Source organism: Labrus mixtus, chromosome 13 (assembly GCF_963584025.1).
Source record: "Labrus mixtus chromosome 13, fLabMix1.1, whole genome shotgun sequence".
NCBI lineage: Eukaryota > Metazoa > Chordata > Actinopteri > Labriformes > Labridae > Labrus > Labrus mixtus.
Genome location: NC_083624.1, coordinates 18,029,995 through 18,048,831, shown reverse-complemented (window position 1 = coordinate 18,048,831; position 18,837 = coordinate 18,029,995). Strand labels below are relative to the sequence as shown.

At 42.2% G+C, this 18,837-nt stretch overlaps 1 protein-coding gene across 1 annotated transcript; it reads left to right on the top strand.

Annotated features, from left to right (window-relative positions):
• The first annotated feature begins 10,179 nt into the window (after positions 1-10,179).
• Positions 10,180-16,995, top strand: gtpbp8 (GTP binding protein 8 (putative)). The gene is made up of 7 exons (XM_061054023.1): positions 10,180-10,359; positions 10,482-10,635; positions 11,839-11,937; positions 12,820-12,950; positions 13,488-13,587; positions 15,391-15,509; positions 16,671-16,995. Exons 1-7 carry the CDS (start codon positions 10,190-10,192, stop codon positions 16,759-16,761), a joined length of 864 nt encoding a protein of 287 aa, XP_060910006.1. The 5' UTR covers positions 10,180-10,189; the 3' UTR covers positions 16,762-16,995.
• The last annotated feature ends 1,842 nt before the right edge of the window (positions 16,996-18,837 follow it).

Genomic DNA, 18,837 nt, shown 5'->3' with positions numbered 1-18,837 from the left:
AAGTGGAAACCTTCCCGCCTGCAGCCGTGACACCTCCCAAGGCTCCAGAGCTATAACTCAGCGAGCCGCTGCCTTGCCTTGCTGCATCACCTTCATTAACCACCGCGCTGGAAGCTTCTCGGTCATGCCTGCTACGATGACTCTCCCCTCAACTCCAGCTTAGCTTCCTCAGTTTATTTTTCCACTTATCTGTTGTGAGGACTGAGGGGAGGCAGAGACAGAGGGAGAAAACAGTGAGATACTGGGGGCTTGGGATGTGTTTTTTAATCTGTTATTCTCCCGTATTGGCACGGGCGTCTCCAGTGTGGGGATTAAGGAGCAGACAGAGTGATGGAGCTCCGCGCTGACCCCGAGGTCGGCTGAGGACTGGAGGAGGAGAGAGGAGAAACAAAATAAATCATCTCTGTGGAATGAAAGAGAGAACAGGGTTGAGGCTTGGAAATTGTCTGTGTGGGACAGACAATGGGAGGAGATAGAGCTGAGAAATTGAGGTGCCGGCAGTGGTAAGGGTCTCCTTGAGGTAGAGAGCGATCTAAATCCTGAAACATAACCTTAGAAATCTTGAGGTTACTTTTACAAAGTTGGCCCGTAGGAGTACAATTGAGCCTCGCACCTCATTTCCACTTGAAAGAATACTTTAAACGAGACATAAAGTGCAAGGTTTGCTAGATTCAGGCCTATAAGCTCAAAGGAAACATTATTTTCTTCTGCCAGCAGTTTTGTATTTTTTACATTCTAGCAGAGATGCTGCTGCGGTGTTCCTGGAGGAATGGTGTCCTGTGGTTTTTAATTGGTCTCGGATGCATTTTCCTTACGACCCTGTGAGAGAAAGATCAAGTTTGCGCTTGTTGTTTCAAGTGTCATTTATTGTTGAATCATGTAAACATCAGCTGGAGTCCACTTCCTTCTGACCTGTAATAGACTGTAGCATCAACAAACTCTGAAACATTATCTCAGCCTTAAAGGGTGTGCTCAAAGTTTTCTATCTTTTTCTGATTTTGCATAACTCGCTTTCTGTTCAAGAGTTATTGGTTGCTGTAACCACACACAGAGCTGTGAAGCGATCCCTTTCAAACTGAAGAGAAGTTGGTGACTACATTGAGCTTTACTGTACCAATCTGAGCTCGAGGTTATCTTCATCTCTGAGGTCTTATGGAGGTTTAAGGGGACAGTACACTGCTGCTTGTCCAATGGGCTTTAGAAAACCAGGATGTTCATCCACTTTAAATTAGAATGTTTTATCCCTCTGTTGTTTTGTCATTCTTTCACAACTACGTCTACCACTTATTAGTTATTAAGAAATGAGTGTAAAAATATTTAAGAAAGTACGGCATAGCTGCAGATTTCCCACCAAAGCCTAACCTGCAGCTCCAAAGAGCTAATCACTGTATTTGGTACTTGGAAGGCAACAGTGTGTTTAGTCTTCCTGGTAGAATTTGCAATGACAGCACAGGAAACACTGTGCATGACACTACATTGCAGCTAGCTGCTATTGTACATCGTGTTGGTTTCCACCAATGGTTATAGCCAGTCTCAGTGTCTGCTGTCTTTGCATATGTTTGGCAATACACATCATCGTGTAAAAGCCCCAGTTCCTTAATGATCCACTAAGTTTCAGTTGCCATTGTTTGAAAAAGCTCAACACAATGGTACAGAAGCCAGCACAAGTTTTGTTGCTGTAATTGCCAAACGATGCCGACAGAACTAAGTTGTTACTAAGCTGCAACCTCCAGTGTTGAAAATTTAAGCCAATACAGAAGTGTAGACGGAGCTCCCCTAACCTTCAGGGAGGTGTTCTGGCACTGCTACCACCTGACGTCCATGACGCCCAGCCACTACCATCGGACTGGGTCGTCCCCTAAACCATCAACGCCCTCATTCATGCACGGCCTGCTACCGACCTACAGGAACGTGAGGAATACAAAGGAGAAATCCTTCCTGCATATTATCCCATATGCTCTTTTGTAAAGTGTCTCGAGATAACACTGTTTGATTGATTGATTGATTGATTGACTGAAGTGCCTAAAAACTGCATTTCCTTGAGTGTCCACTAGAGGCTGGCTCCAAAAGCCAAGGATTTCCCATTAGGCCCCATACAGAAAAGTCAATTTTTACAGCAGAAATAAACATGTTTACAGCCTGATTATTTTTATACTTTAATTTTTTGGTAAACACTTTGTGGGAGGTGAATTTCTTTTATAACTAATATCCATTTTTAATTTTTAATGAAGCTTTAAAGGTAAGAGAGTTATTCATAAATTTGAATTATTATGAGTGTTGTAGCTGCTCGTCGGGAGGCTTAAGGCCCACCTCTGCTCCAGCTCTTCTCCTGTTGCTACATTGATTGAAAGGTCTGGTGGTGCCAGCATTTCCAACACGGCGACCACCATCATCGCTTTTCATAACATCTCTTCAAAAACCAAAAGGTGACGTCACCGCGACGTATTAGAGTCCGTGTTACAGTCCAAAGTATTTACCCATCTTTTGTACTTTCTCTGTGGACTGCTGTGGTTTACAGATGTTTGCATGACTGGTTCCTTACTTTCAAATGTGTCTTTTTGCCTTTCACAGCATAGAGCAGTTTGCCCTCCCTCTACTGCAAACTCCTTGCAACTCACAGAGCCCATTTTAATCTTCCCTGTGTAAATGCATCAACATGTAACTATGCTGCATGCGTCTTGGGAGGACTGCTCTAAAATCAATAGCAACCGGAGGGAAAAGAGATTGCTTCAAACATCAAATACTGTGAATTCTTTCTTTCTGTGTTGTCCCCCTTCTTGTTTTTCTCCAGTGTCACCCCTGAGTCTCTGCACTCTGACATCTTCAGTGTTCTGTTTCCCTGCATTTCCTTCCTGGGTCTTCATTTGTCGAGATTGCTTCCTGGCTCAAGGTCATCGCTCCTCATTCACCCTCCTCTCCTCCACGTATCGATGCCAGTAGAGCCCTGCTACTTGGCCGCTAAGGCAAAATCGATATCCCTGAGCGCTCACCGTTTGTGCTCTAATATCCTCCAAACACCACCTGCCAAAATATATATGCTGTTTTCATGGGAGATGCTGAGAGTTAGACAAGGAAAGACACATCTGGCAGCTTGCAAAGGATCCTAAATAGAAGCTCCCGATTTATTCTTTATTGCAATTCTTATTAAATGTTGCAAGGTCAGTACGGCTTTGTTTTTGAGGAGTGTGGATATTATTGATGTGTGGGTTACAGGCGGGTGAATCACCTCATGTGGAACCGGGCCCTTTTTCTCCTTTTCCACAAGAGCGAGGGCAGCTGTTCCTCCGATTGTTCTGTTTACTTAACGGCGACAGAGAGAGTAATGAGACTGGAAACGCTGGAGGGAGCAGGCTCAGACATGATTAAACGATACAGCATTTGCTTCCAGAAGCAGCACTTCTTCGCACACTGACCGCAGGAAGATGGAGGATGTTTGCCACAGGTGTTAGGCATAAAAAGGCTCTCAGACCGGGCCAGATGGGCAGACAGAGAAAATACAGCTTGTGTTAATCTCTTGTTGTCGTTTTGCCCTTGAGGCCGAGTGTATGTGACAGCCGTGTGTGTTTGTATGAGGCATATTGATGGTTTGACCTCTTGACTTGATACACTCCTCTGTGCTTCATCCTTGCAGACAAACAAAAGCAGAGGAACAAGGGGCTTTGGTATTCTGCCGGCGCACGTCCCATTCAGCCCCTTGTCACATCGCTGCGGGGGGTATCGGAGGCCGAGCAGGGGCGGCTGGGCTGGCCTCGCTGGTTAACATGCAAATGAGAGGTTTAATGGGTCTGAAAATGTCACGGAGGTCAGGCTCTGTAATAATTCAGTGTCAGATTAAAGCACCATCAGTGTGAATGCGTGGGTAAATGTGGGTGGCAAGTCAACGTTGCAGCTGGACCGTTTCATCTCGCTACTTTGTCAGAAATTAATCCAAATTCATTGGAAATCCTGCAAACGATGTCCATTAATAGGGTTGCATCCAACTCAGGATTCTGATTGGAACTCAACAACAAATGGAGCCATGCTAAACTCCTCTTTTTGCCTACATTAGTACTATTTCCTTACAGTGAGGTATATGTTTTCCAGCGTTTTCTATAAGCAGCAGCTGCAGCACAATGACACATTTCAGACCACTTCCCCACTCACTGTGTTTGTAACGTTTACAGCCTGCCCAGCTGCTCCTTCAGTGTTGCCTGGTGGACTCAGGTCGAAGCAGAAGTACAGAGATTGAACTTCCGAAAACTGATTGTCCTCTCACCTGATGATTCAAATCTGGGACTCTAGGGGTCAGCACCACACATCAATCAGGACGGGCGAAAGAATTGCAACAGATACATGGGATTGAAGGGGGGGGGACAGACAGGAGCCAGGGACAAAGAGCGAATGACGAGCCAAACAACAGATGATGATGTGGGTGTGATGGTGTGGGTGTGCAGGTTATTTGGGAACAATCAATTTTGCATGATACCTTTTTTTTTTATTATTTTATTGATACACACCCTGGGGAGGTAAATGCCATCATGGCGTGCTCGGTGGATGTCTGCTTGGTCGACGATTGATTGGTCTGGCATTTGATCCTCTGGCTCACAGTGAAGGATGGATGGGGTGATGGAGGCACGAGAGCACCCATGGCCTCCCCTCCCACCCCCCTCCCTCTGTTCTCCACCCCTGTCTACCCCTCCCACCTCCTCCTCCTCCTCCTCTCAGCTCCTTCCATCATCTATCTCTCCCCTCCACATATATCCCTCACTGTCTTGTTTCCCACTCAAGTGCCTCTTAAAGCCTTGTTGCAGTGTGCTCGTGTGAGCTTTAAAGGTTGTGTTCATGGTTCTATTGCGCTAAAAGCCTTATCAAAGGCAGACACATAAAAACAGTCATTTATTAAGCCCCCCCATCAGCTGTCCAGGGCGAGGATTTATTCTGGTCTTATCTACCTTTTAATGTTAAAGAAAGGCAGCTACCAGCCTCACATGTGGCTAAACTGGTGATCTATTGAGCGCCATCAGCTAACCATGGTCCTTCTTCTGGACTTGTGTAATATGAAATATCAAAATATATATTTGCTAAGTAACCCAATCAGCACAGAACTACTCCTCCTTTCATTTCTCCTTTAGTTAATTAACTGCCGACACGTGTGCTGCACTCATTTAATGATGAAGACACACAAGCAATAAAGGAGTGAAGAAGACAGACAGAGACTGTGAGAATGAATCAATTAAACATTCAATTTTCTACTTTAATAAGGCACTCGATGCATGTGAAATCTACATTCTCTTAAACGTGTGATGAATAAAGAAGGAGCAGACATTACTATGTGACACGTAAGAATGAAAGACTCCACTGTAAAAAAAAAGAGGACGGCGAGAATGTGAGAGCTGTAATTGGATATGTGTGAATTAATTTGTTCAGTGAACATGCGATGAATCACATCAGGTCATAACGCCCAGATGGAGCAGAGCGGGGCTTGGCATGAGGTGGTGAAGGGAGATATTTAGCATATCAGCCTGTGTGCAGTGACGCTTTGAGTGGTCTGCACTGCCACCATGTGGAGAGAAGAGGGGCTACAGGCAGAGAGAGGGAGAGGGAGAGAGAGAGAGAGAGAGAGAGAGAGAGAGAGCCATGAGAAGATAATTATGATCATATCTCTTCTGTTTTAGCCCCTTTACATTTCCTCCCTGTTTGTTTAAAGAACGTTGACACTGTTCCAGAATATGTTGGAGCTTTTTATCCTTTTTAATCTATTTTTTGGGGGGGGGTTAAAGACTCTGTGGTCTCCGGTGTCTCCTGGAGTAGAAGTCGAATACTGCTTCTGAAACAACTGAAAGTAAAGATGTCTGAGTCTATCTCTTAAGTCTCCTTTAAAAAAAAAGTAACCCCTTAGACAATATGTGCTGATTTCAAATGATTTGCACGTTTTATTTTCAGTGGTTTTACAATATTTTTACTTTAATTTCATCTCCATAATTTTGCCATCCATGTTTCTGTTTTTACTTGTGTTTCAAAGGTGTGGCTGTGAGACACTCTGTACTTTGATTTAATCCTCTATTAATAATTATAAGTGTACCAAATACTGTGGAATCTGTCGTCCCAGCCTTGCACAGTTGGCACACGGAAACACACATAAACAGTATCGGAGTAATCCAAGCAGCCGGAGCTACAGTCAGCGTGGAAGCTTGTTAAGAGCTTCAACAGCCGAGGGGACAGAGCTCTCTGTAACGCGTGCCCTCTTCCAGGTCAGAGTCCAGGTTCTCGGACCTGATGGCAGAAAAGAGACGAGTGGATGGAGTGGGTGAGAGGGGGTCCTGGACTATGATGAGTGCTCAGTGTGTGAGGGCTTTGTAGCTGAGATGTGAGAGGTTATGGGTGGGCAGACTAGTATTTTTTGAAGCAATATTTGTGATACGGGTGAGTTTATCTTCATGTTGAAGAAGCAGGGTGAGCAGTAGAGGAGGATCGGTTGGACGGTGCTTTCATACAGTAGTAATACTGTAGGAGGTGAGGAGATACAGACAGGGCTCTGAGTTTGCCTCAGAAACCGACTCCTCATCACATCTCGCATCCTTCTATCACCACCACCACCACCAGGGTCTAGACTCCATCAGGGGGGGTATCCTATCCTGCTGTCGGCCTCGCTACCCCATCTGAGTGCATGAAGACTTCATGACAGAGCCTAATCACCAAAGACACTCTTATTTAAGTCTCTCCTGATTGAAATATCTTAACGTTCGATCGACGTTGACTGTGCACAACTGTTAAAAAGAAAAGACTGTCTCCTCCTCTCCTCCTCTGTGAGAGAAGCTCACCTCTTCGTGTTCCTGAACCTGTGAAACCCGGACCTCCACTTTTTAAATGATAATTGATGAAAGTCTGGTTCCTTGTGGGAGCCTCGGCGTAAAAGAATGCAGAGTGGGAGAGAAGCCTGGAGTCGCTCCTATCACTGCCACCTCCTATAACACAATTTATGAAGACTTTTCTTTGGCATGGTCCTCATAAACGCCTGTGTCATAATCCTCAATAATCCCCACCAAGAGGGTGACGGAGGATGTATGTGACAGCTGGAACTGTACCTCTACATGTGGCTAGAGGAGGACCCCGAACACAAGAATGTTTCTGTACGTTTCACCGGGCCGTACATCAAGGTGACGAATGTGTCTGAATCTAAAAGAGGATTCATGATCATTAATTATGCCCCGATGTTACATGAGGGAGAGATGTAACCTTAGCGCCCTGACTTTAACCTTCTGCAGAGTCTCATCTGGGTTTATCTTGTAAATTCTCCCACTTCTCTAATAAGCATTTCTGGATGTTGATGTTACACACTACTGTACACCCAAAGTGTTTAAACTATTGTTTCTATCAAATCTGTGTCAAATTAGCATAATGCATTAAGTAAGAAGAGGATAACTATGGATAGCATATATCATTCATAGAAACAATAAAGAAAAAAAAAAGGCCATAAACATGTTTCATCTGCTGTAAAAACTGGCTTTTTTTAAATGGGTGTGTGTGTGACTTCCTGTGCTTCTGCAGCCAGCCTAAAGCGGACCCTCGACGGACAGCAGGATTTTGCACGTCTGCATTGGTTTCATTTTTCAACACTGGCGGTTGTCGCTTGGGTTATTGGGTGCAGGGTCAGTATTCCCTGAAACTATGATACTGTATTTGAGCTGGAGCTAAGGGTAAAATATGGTCTGCAACAGATTTGCCACTAAAGCAAGAACTTAAAACATTGTCTCTCAGTAAATCATTTGATTAAATACACAACACTGATTCCAAAACGGACAAATCCTGAATAAAGACTCTGCAATACCTGACATAATTAGAAAATGGAGATAAGGTTGGATTGAATAGGTTTATTATTTCTTCCTACTCCTTTTCAGACATGTTAATTAAATAGATTAGTGTCCGTCATTTAATCTGCATTATATACTTCCCATGGATTGTAATTATTATTTATTTTATGTTTGTTTTTTTATGTTCATCTTCTGTCATTTGTCCTAAATTCAATTCAAGACACTGATTCAAAACCTCAGAAGAATAAGAGAACGATTGAATATAAAATATATATTAAAATATCTCTGGGAATTAGTGCAATAGGATTTTATTCCTGAGAAGATTTACTTTATGTATTATATTAAGATTTTAATACAAACAGAAGTAAACATTATATATTCCGATCTGCCTTCCATACCAGTAGGTGGCGCAGATGCACCAACTCATTCTTTTCCAACCTCCAATAAACCTCAAAGAAGAACTTGTTGGAACCTTTAGTAAATATGACGTGTTTCCAGTCGGACTTCTGTCAGCGCTGCAACAAAACATGAAGGACTGCAGAACATGTTAAGAACAGTCAGAACTACTCCTTGTTTTTGCGATTGTGGAAATGTATTCTTTTATAAAAGTGTATTGACAGTCATGTTTAAGAGGTAAGTGGTAAAATGAACCTACATTTGTAAACGTTTGTCTTTAGATTCAGTCGTAGAGTTCATGTTGTGCTAAAGTTATGCTAACTGGCTAGCTGAAGCTGTTCATTTATGTTCCTCCCTCAGGGCTTATATGAGGTTCACAGCGAAATATCAAACATTAGGCCTTTATTCTCCGTGTTTACCATTGCCTTATTCAGCTAATAAATATGTAACAATACACTACAGGGACTACAGATGTAAATGAGTTTATAGCTAACTCTGGTACACTGTCCCTGTCAAAATAAATACAAGAAACAATATTTTAAACTAATAACTGGAAATGGTGAAGTTTTTCATATCCTGCTGCTGGTGTTATGAGCAGACAGATCTGATTACCAAACTACAATCCCCAGAGGATTTACTTCACATGCTTTTTAATAAGAGATGTTGTTGAAGTAGGGCCTATTCTAATACACATGTTTGTTTCAGGACTTCCTTCAGTGTAACACTCCCAACAATGAAAACAAGTCACAGTTTGTCCATCAGGCGACTTAACCTGCCTAGAAATAATCCTCTTCTCTGAATCAGTAGTGAGGTGTGCTAGATGCCAGCATTAAATAGATTTTATTTTGATTGACAGTTCCTCTCAGTCGTTCCACAGAGCAGGACAAAAACCTTTATGCTGCTTCCAGCTGTTACGCTCCGAGACTGTGGAACGACCTTCATGAGGGTCTGAGAGGAGCCCAGAATGTTGAGATTTTTAAACACAGTCTTAAAACTCATTTATTCAGTCTGGCTTTTATATAGTGCTTTATATCAATTCAGATCTTAACATTACTGTATTGTCTTTTTTTATCCTACCACAATTTTAAATATTTTCCTCTTGTGTATTTATTTTAATATCTTGTTGCTTTTATGTGTCATATTTTATTTTATTATATTTTTAAATTCTTATTGGTGTGCTTTGGTCTCTCAATGATTGTATCAATGATTTTATGAACTACTTTTTGTCAACAACTTTTCTGCACTCTTGTTAAGCACTTTGAGCTGCAGTTTACTTTGTCTGAAAGGTGCTATATAAATAAGGTTTGATTGATTGATTTTGCCCAACAAATAAACATCGGCTACTGACATGACACTCATGACACATAATGTGCAGATGTGCCGATGTCTGTCAACAGGGCTGATACCGATGTTGCATCCCAACTTTTTATGCTTTCACACATATGCAGGCGTGTTGCATGATTCAGTAGAATTCGTGAGGTATCGGGACCTCAGAAATCCAGCAGAAGCTCTCTCATAGACCTCACAGAGTAGCAAACATTCACAGACTGTTTAGGTTAGCACAGATGGCACACTTTGGTTTGGGTTTGAAACAAGCAGAGAACGTAGATCTCCGCCGTTCAGACACAAACCCCACTCTGATCTGCCGATAAGACATGCTTCACTGGTAAAGCACGATGCATTCAGACTAGTTACGTGCTGAAAATACTGGATCCCTACGTAGCGCAACCGAGGCACCGATCTTGTGGCGGGAAATGCAAAGCACCTCGTAATTCCGAGAGAATTAGCTCGTTAATTCAGAAAAACAGAGGTGAATGAAACATGCTTCCATACATGCATAACCCCTGACAAAATTGGAGACTCAGGAGTTTGAAATCATTAAGAATGCCCATGTTTCACTTAAATAATATTTTCATACTATGAATGAATCGGATGAGGCTGTATACACTTATAAAAGGTGTGATTGTTAATCAACCTGTCCTCTGTCCGCTCTTCAGGGGACGATGATTTGTCTCCGGCTGCGTCCGTGCCTCCAGCCTGGGACTCAGGTTTGCGGGTCTCACCTCCGACTGGTCCATAAATTTGCTTCTCTTCAAAAAGCCACAACACTTCCTGCAAAGAAAGTCCAAAGCTTACTTTACCCCTTTAGTGGTCTGGAGGCTTACCTGGACAGGTGACGTATCTCGTTCCTGCATCTGACGTGTTGAGCTGGATTCTGTAAATTAAAAACATTTCTTTCATTGACTTGTTTTTTTAAATATTTTTTTTTGGGTGACGTGGGATTACATCTTCCAGGTCTGTGGACAGGACACCGTTCCAGCTCTTTCATCCCAGTCTGGAGGACATGCTCAAAGCAGAAAGCCTTTTTCATTCTTCAGCGTCTCATAAGGTCGATTACTACGTCTCTGCAGAGAGGATGGACCACGTTCCTGCGCTGAGGCAGCCCGAGGTGAGCCAGCGATGTGTTGGCATGTGGGTCATGTTTCAAAGATGAAAAATTGTTCTGAATTGTTCTCTTTGTACCGTTGGATGAGTCGAGGTGGAAAGAAGCAGCACAGTAAAGATGATTTCTGTGAGTCGTGAACAAACATGTAACAGTATGCATTTTCGTACAGAAAGAATGAAACGTATTCTGTTCAGTGTTTCCTCCACAGAGTGACAGTAATGAGGGAGTGGAAGTAGATTTTATTTTGAATGTTTCTGGTTTTTTCATGGAATCACTCTCTGAGAAAGACTTTTTTGTCAACTTCACTCTAAATGGGAGCATCATTTACTCTATCAGTAACTACCGTAACTTAAAGAAAAACTTGTGAGACTCAGGAAAATGTGAACTTAGCTAAGGCTTGGCCGTGCTGGCCGTTTATGAGACTGCAGATTTAAGGTTCTGTTGCAGAGACTTTTGAATCCAGCGGCTAACGTCTCAGACCTTTTAGGCTCCAAACTGGAACAAAGAAAACAAATCAAAAATATATTTAGTAGTTATCTATTGTCACCAAGAGTACCAAGTTTCCACCATGAGACAGTTTTACTTTATAAAGTCTAATAAGATGTCTTTGTTTCTGTAACATTAATAAGATAAACAGAGTGCATGTTGATAAGAGTGCAGATGTTTAACATGAAGGTGCTGCTCCCCCTCATCTCTGAAAGATGAAGCCTGGTGTCTCTTTACCCGTGCTGCAGCCTCATACATAATGAAGCGAGGGATGACACTCTGTTAATAAATGAGCAGATTTATAAGCGTATAGACAGTGGTGTTCGGCAGAGGGCTCAGAATGGAACATTGTGCTGAGAGGACACGGCGCTCAATGCCGGGTTAGTTACCCCTCTGCCGCTCCGCTCCGTCACACCATGATGTATTCTCAGCTTTCTGCCAGCGTCGGCCTCCATCCATCTGTCTCGTGTCGGGGAGATGGATGAGCCGGAGCCGTGTCCTGTGGGACTGAGGGGGTCGTCAGGACTGCAGGAACAAAATGGGAACAGCTTTTGAAAAGTTAACGAGGGCTGCGCGCTGGTTGAAGTTTTCGCTTAATGAGGAACACCTGAACGGATCAAACTTTTACAGATGGTCAAAAAAACTATCAAGAAATTGTTAGTGTGATTCAAAACAGTCTTTCTGGACACAATAACACAGAAACTTTTGCTCCCCCTGTAGGTGTGTTTCATTGGTAGAAGCAACGTGGGGAAGTCGTCTCTCATCAAAGGTCTTTTCGCCCTGACACCTGAGGTCGAGGTCCGAGTCTCCAAAACTCCTGTGAGTAGCCTCAACCATGAACCGTGTGTGTGTTTGCAGGATTACAACGTTAAACATCGGTTCAAACTGTCCTCATGTCTGTGGTGTTCCCCTTTTTAAAGATCTGTTAAGATTTGAAGATCGTCCGGTGTGTATGCTGTCTTTCTCAGATTGTAGGTCAAGCCAGTGTGGTTTTACTAAAGAGTTAAATGAGAGATGTTTTGATTGTTATTTTGAAAGGAAAACCACATTTTAACCTTTATTTAAAAACTTGGGTTGGTAAATTTCTCCAGATCCACTTTTTAAGATTTTGGTTGAAATTGTTTTTAGGTCCTGACAGAAATTAATAACTCATGTTCTCTGAAAAAGGAAGGAAGAAAATATGTCATCTGTAGCAGTTGTAAGCCTGTAAAAACTTCAACCAATGTCTGCCACGAGGTACAAATCTGATGAACCAATCACGTCTCCCTGTCTCCCTGCTCGCTCTCTACCTCTTGCGTGCTCTAGCTCACACTCAAAGCGCGTCACCTATGACTGAGTTTATACTGTGAGTTTACTTACAGTTTATGAGACGACGTAGTTTCTACACAATGCAAGAGATGAGCTGAGGTCCGCTTCTGGAGCAACGGCGCTCGTGCATGTAAGTGAGGGAGCGTGGCTTTAGAGGGAGCACAGAGGGGAGGGTGGTGGGTGTAGATGGTTTAGATTTTAGAACATTACCAACCCTGCTTTTAAGTGCAAGAAAGAACATAATTCTGATGGTCAGCTCGTGTGCAGCTTCATGTGTTGACATTGTTGCTACAAGGTCAGAGTTGGCAATTTATTATAAGGAGCTGTATCTGTTGAAATCAAGTGCATGTACAGGTTTAAGTGTCTTCTCTCTGTGTGTTCCCCCCCCCTCAGGGTCACACTAAGAAGATGAACTTTTTCAGAGTGGGCAAAGCGTTCACCCTCGTGGACATGCCGGGCTACGGACACAGAGCACCCGAAGACTTTGTGGACATGGTGGAGCCGTACCTTTACAGCCGGACAAAGTGAGAAACCTCCCTTATCTGTCTTAAAGTGTGTGTGTGTGTGTGTGTGTGTGTGTGTGTGTGTGTGTGTGTGTGTGTGTGTGTGTGTGTGTGTGTGTGTGTGTGTGTGTGTGTGTGTGTGTGTGTGTGTGTGTGTGTGTGTGTGTGTGTGTGTGTGTCTGTGTGTCTGTGTGTCTGTGTGTCTGTGTGTCTGTGTGTCTGTGTCTGTGTGTCTGTGTGTGTCTGTGTAGAGCAGCAGGGTCAAAAGCCCTCATACACATGTGATGGATGTGTGAAGTGTCGTTAACCATCTGTCCCGGGGGAAAATACCAAACAGTGAGGCAGGGAAGTGACCTCGCTGCTAATTCACTCTTAATGACACTTTCTACAATCAATCAACTTCAGATATTAAATTATTCAGCAGGACAGAGCTACAGGATCACAAATCATCAGTTAACCGCTCGGTAGAAAGACTTCACACAACACTCAGAAATGTTCCTCAGAGGCCAACGCGCGATGAAAACATGAAAAACACATTTTTCATGTTTGATGTTCCAGCCTGATGAGGACCTTCCTGTTGGTCGATGGCAGCGTTGGTCTTCAGGGGGCTGACCTGATCGCTCTGGAGATGTGCGAAGAAATCAGACGACCGTATGTGGTAGGACACACACACACACATACACACACAAAGAGTGGCATCAAGAGTATTTAGTGGAGACTGTCTGTTAATATTAGTCCTCAGTTGAAACTTTTATCTGTTGATGAATTAACAGAAGATGTTCAGGTACATCCTGGGCCTTGTGAGAAGTCCGTCACAATGACGCATAAAACTAACCGAACTGTGACGGTTTAGCAATCATCATGTTCACCTCAGGTTTTAGAGGACTGTGGTCGTTTTCACCTCTGCACTCCTGAAAAAATCTAGATAATTTCCACAGTTTTTCAGAAGTTTTCTGCAAGTGTGAAAGCACTATCACAAACAAAATCAACTTCATTTAGGGGTTCAGAGTCAGTCCTCCTGAAATTCTCTAGAAATGTTGAGGAGTGCATATCGTAGAAACAGCAGACAGGCCGTTTACTGTAAACGATGCACACTAGGCTTTCTTGAATTTAGTGCTTTGTTAAGTTGAACACGATTGGTCCTTTTCCACATTCTCCTCATCCTTCTTCCAAATCCTCCTCATTATGTCCACAGCAAATTAATACTGAACGTTCTCACTCAGCTATTTAAAAGCTGCTGTCCCCTCTGAAACGCCGCCCCTGAGAAGTTATAATGAAGCACCCTCCGCTGCTCTGTACGCACTCTGCAGTCAATTATTCATGCTCTCAAGCTATTAAACACTACGGCCATTATTAAAGCTCTGACAGCTCAGCTTTTCAGACTCTCACTGCTGAAAGGCAGAAGGAGCATCGAGCCGGGGGCTTCCTGCAATGCAAGTGTTGACATTAGCAGCTTGAACATGTTTGACATGTAGAAACACTTCATTAGTAACGCACCACATTCAATCATTATATATTCTAATAGTGTATGATGAGACAGAGAGCTTCTTAAAATCAATCTAACACATCCCTAAAGTCAGAGAAACGAGACAAGACACTTTTTATACTGCTCGTTTTTATTCCTGACTCAATGTTGAGAAATCTAGACTCTGGACTTATCTAGATCATCATCTTGGTATCAGAGCAACACTTCCAAGACACATTTCCAAACATGTGTTTGACCTGTAGGATTCTTTACTTTAGTTTAAGGTTGATAAAAAAGAAGTGTATACTTAAAAGGTCCGATGTGTTAGATATGTAGTGAGTGAAATTATAAAGGTACCTTACTATATGATCAGACATTAAGGAAACATGCTATGTTGAAGTGCTGGCTTCTCTGACAACAATGCAGCAGCCAGTATGTCCTCCTTCTAACTTTAGGAGGATGGATGATCTGGATTTGTTTGGACCAGAGAAGGTAGGCGGTTTTAAGGCGACCCCCACACGGCTGTTTTGGACGCCCCTCGGTTTGCCAGATATGAGAGCAGTTATCAGGTCAAACCAACAGGTGTTGCAGCGATGGAAGCGGGCGAGAGAAGTGGTTCAGATAGAAGTGATTGTACCCGATCTAAAAAGCCTCTGCATGTTTCTATGGACTTTCAGAAATTAAGTGGTGATACTGAAAACTCCAAAACCCACTGAAGAAAAACATTGATCACAGAGATTCATGGCTTTGAAAGAAGAAAAAGTACATCGATAAAGTCAGGCTGAAAACAGAGTGAACAGTGTCATATTCTTGTCTGTCCAGTAGATGTCAGAATAAATCTGCTGAGCTCGATTTCTCTCACTTAACTATGAATGTGTTCAAAATGATCCCGAGCTCATTCTGAGTTTGTCTAAAACGCTGATGGTTCATATTTTCTGAATGTGTAGAGAAAGAAGTACAGTATACTGTAACGTGCCAAAACGTTTCTCTCTGCAGATCGTAGTGACAAAGATTGACAAATGTACCCGTGGAACGCTGCTGACGAACTTGATGAACCTGCAGGATGTGGTTAAGAGTCAGACCAGCAGCTGCTTCCCACAGCCTTTCCTCGTCAGGTGAGAGTCTGTCTTCGACTGTTTATTCTACTGTTCATTCAGAGAGAGAGAGAGAGAGAGAGCTTCCGAAATGCAAAGTACCTCAAAAATCTGACAGTAGACCGTCCCTTCTCTCTGTGCTGTATACTGTTAGTACCTACTGTTCAGTAGACTGATATTTATTCCTACTCCGTCTGATTCATTCAGTGTGGAAGAGGCGTCATTAGCCCGCCTCATGTTATTGACTCTTCAGCTCAGATGTGTTATGCACGATGGCTAAGTGAATTATACAAAACTTTACATTGCATGTAAACAATTTAACAACTTAACATTTGAAAGGCGCGGTACCCGAACCGTCCGCATCTACCCTCGTTTGTTTTGATCTGGAGGTGACGTTTTACATTTAACTTTGCACAGCATTGTGGGTGCTAAAATACAACTCCTTTCCTGAAAGTGTGTCCTTGTGCCAGAGATAAACACATTGGGCACACAGTGATAGAAAGAAACAGCTCTGTGGTGCTGCTAGAGGTGTAAAAGAAAACTCACCAGGGAACCTATAAATACAGCTCAACACCTCTGCAGACTCCGGGGAACATCACACCTAACACCAGCAGTTATACAAAGTTAGTACAGTTTGTATTCCTCAAGCAGCTTTATGATGTGTATTTTATGTATCATATTGAAGATGAAGAAAAATGACATTTCAAAATAAAAGCAGGTTAAATACGGGAACACTGAGGCTGATGTATTAAATGGATTATAGACAGTATCACTCAATTTTTAAAGCATCTATAAAACATTAAAAGTACCATAAATTTAAGCAGTGATAAGGAAAGTGTATTACATAACCGAGGTCTGGGATTGGTCCGTCGTTTCCTTCTCCTGGGGGTATAAAGAATGATGAATACCAAACTTATTAAAATCGTGTAAACTCAGTGAAGTAACATGCTTTATGAAGATCTCTTATGAGTTTGCATGCCCGATTCAAACATTTCAAAAAGTAAACTAAGGGTTAAAAATGAATTCTGATGTCTTATGAATGTGCTTATGTTGAGAATCAAACCTTAAAATCAATGTATAAAATCTATCAGTCCATTGAATCACACTCAGGAGGTTGGCAGTTTAAAATTCTGTTACCGTGACAACCCTAATGCACCCTTTCTGTCTCTCTTTGTGTAACAGCGCCCTCAACTTCTGGGGGATCTACCTCCTGAGATGCTTCATCGCCCATGTGACAGGGAGCCTCAAGTTAGCGGACACGTGTCAAAGCTGACGTCACGCCCGACGAGCTGACTTAGTATTTATGATCCTCATGACCATTACCATGGTAACATGTTACAGAGCACAAACAGGACACACAATAATAACAAAACAAAAGCAGTAACACTCGGCATGGTCAAAATACAACAGAAGTATAAAATCCTCATACATGTACATTTTTGTGTTGAAGAATGATCTTCTAACGCTGCTTCAGATGATTTAATTTTTGAGTAAAATGTAAAACACACGTTGGTTTGACTGGAGGTCTTTGTACTTTGATTCTTCTCTACTTCATTATTCTCTTCAAATGCAAACACAGACAACATTCACAGGACACATAAACACGACATTCATTCATTTAAGGACTAAATGACGGCTGCACGGTGGCTCAGTGGTTGGGGCGAGGAGGTTACTGGTTTGATTCCCCGTCTGTCAGGAGCCTCTCTGTGTGGAGTTTGCATGTTCTCCCTGTGCATGCATCAGTTCTCTCCAGGTATTCCAGCTTCCTCCCACAGTCCAAAGACATGCTCGTTAGGTTAACTGGTGACTCTAAATTGTCCGTAGGTGTGAATGTGAGTGTGGCTGTCTGTCTCTATATGTCAGCTCTGTTATTGACTGGTGAACAGTCCAGTGTGTAACCCCGCCTCTCAACCAATGACAGCTGGGATCAGCTCCAGCCCCCCCTAAACATACTACAACTAAACATGGGAAACACTGAAGTCACCAGTCCACCTCGATTCAGAGAGAAAGTAAAAAATATAGAAATAATCCAAATTACCCTTTAATACCACATCAGGTTCATCGATGTACAGGAGAGAAAACAAACACCTCCACCGCGTTTCACACGTTGTGTTTTTATTTGATATATTTAATCATTTTATTTTAGTGTCCCATCATGGTTTATCTTCACAGCCTTTCTCTCACTGTTTTATTATGTAGTATAACCTTCTACTTACACAACGAACGTGTATTATAATCCTATGAAGCGCACGATAAAGATCAATCATCGTACTGAAGGAGACTGCAGACGTTAGGAACTATTCCAACACGGAAACAAGTTTAAAACATCAGTCTGATTGTGTTGATGTTGTTCTCTTTCTCTCTACTGGATGACCTTGAAAGCTCATCGAGCCTTATCTGTTTTATCATCTGATGATACGATGATACTGAAGGCAGATTACTGTTCACTGGTGTTTTGAGTACTGTCAGGCTGTCTGCAGCGTAATGAAAGGGAAGACAAATCTATATTTATTCGGAAGAGCACTTTAACAAATCAAAGGAAAATTAGAAAGGAAAATCTGAAAAATGTGATTTAATCTGATGTGAAATATATTGACTTGTGCTCTACATCATGCATACTGATGAAATGTGAAGGACAACTTTAGCTTTATCCAACAGAGAGTTTTGGATATTGATGTCTGTTCATCTTTTGTTCATCCTCTGTTCAATGGCATGAAATCAAAGACTGTAAATATGATTGGACAAATCCCTGAAGTGGGCTTTTGAGTTCCATCGATGGTGGTCTCCATGATGGAAATGCTGTCTCAGCCTAACTTTCAGTCAACCTAACGACAGGCTGAGAGCTGGAGCTGAGGCGGGTTTTAAGCCTCCTGACAAACCTTTACCAAGCCTGTCAATCAGGTCAGCTATGCGCCTTATTGTGAATAACTCTTATCCTTCATCAAATCAAAACTGATGAGTTACAAAATAATTTTGAACTGTACCCTTTATTTTTTCATTCACTTTTTGATTTGTAGAGAGTTTTTTTTTTTCTGTCACTAATGTGACTTTCAATCTACCAAAAAAAATCCTTATTACTTTCTTTCAAAATAAAAGCAGTTCTACTGATACAAACAGGATGTAAACTACCTCAGCTAAAATCATGAAGTATATACAAAATAAAAGTGTAACCAAACTGTTTTGAATTGCAAAGTAATGGGAATTCAAAGAGATTATTAAAAATGTGATTAGTCGCGATTAACCATCATTAACCAGCATTTTTTGTGATTATAACAAGTCATTTGACGGCCCCAACTGTTTATGATCATGTCCTTTAAATGTGACTTATCAAAATGATGACTTGTTCGAG

What these genes read in the sequence shown, in the direction of transcription:
- gtpbp8 (XM_061054023.1), top strand. Translation starts at nt 10,190, where the DNA reads ATGATTTGTCTCCGGCTGCGTCCGTGCCTCCAGCCTGGGACTCAGGTT. An exon ending in TACCTTTACAGCCGGACAAA is followed by an intron (nt 12,951 to 13,487) that starts GTGAGAAACCTC and finishes TTGATGTTCCAG; the next exon opens with CCTGATGAGGACCTTCCTGT. An exon ending in AAATCAGACGACCGTATGTG is followed by an intron (nt 13,588 to 15,390) that starts GTAGGACACACA and finishes TTCTCTCTGCAG; the next exon opens with ATCGTAGTGACAAAGATTGA.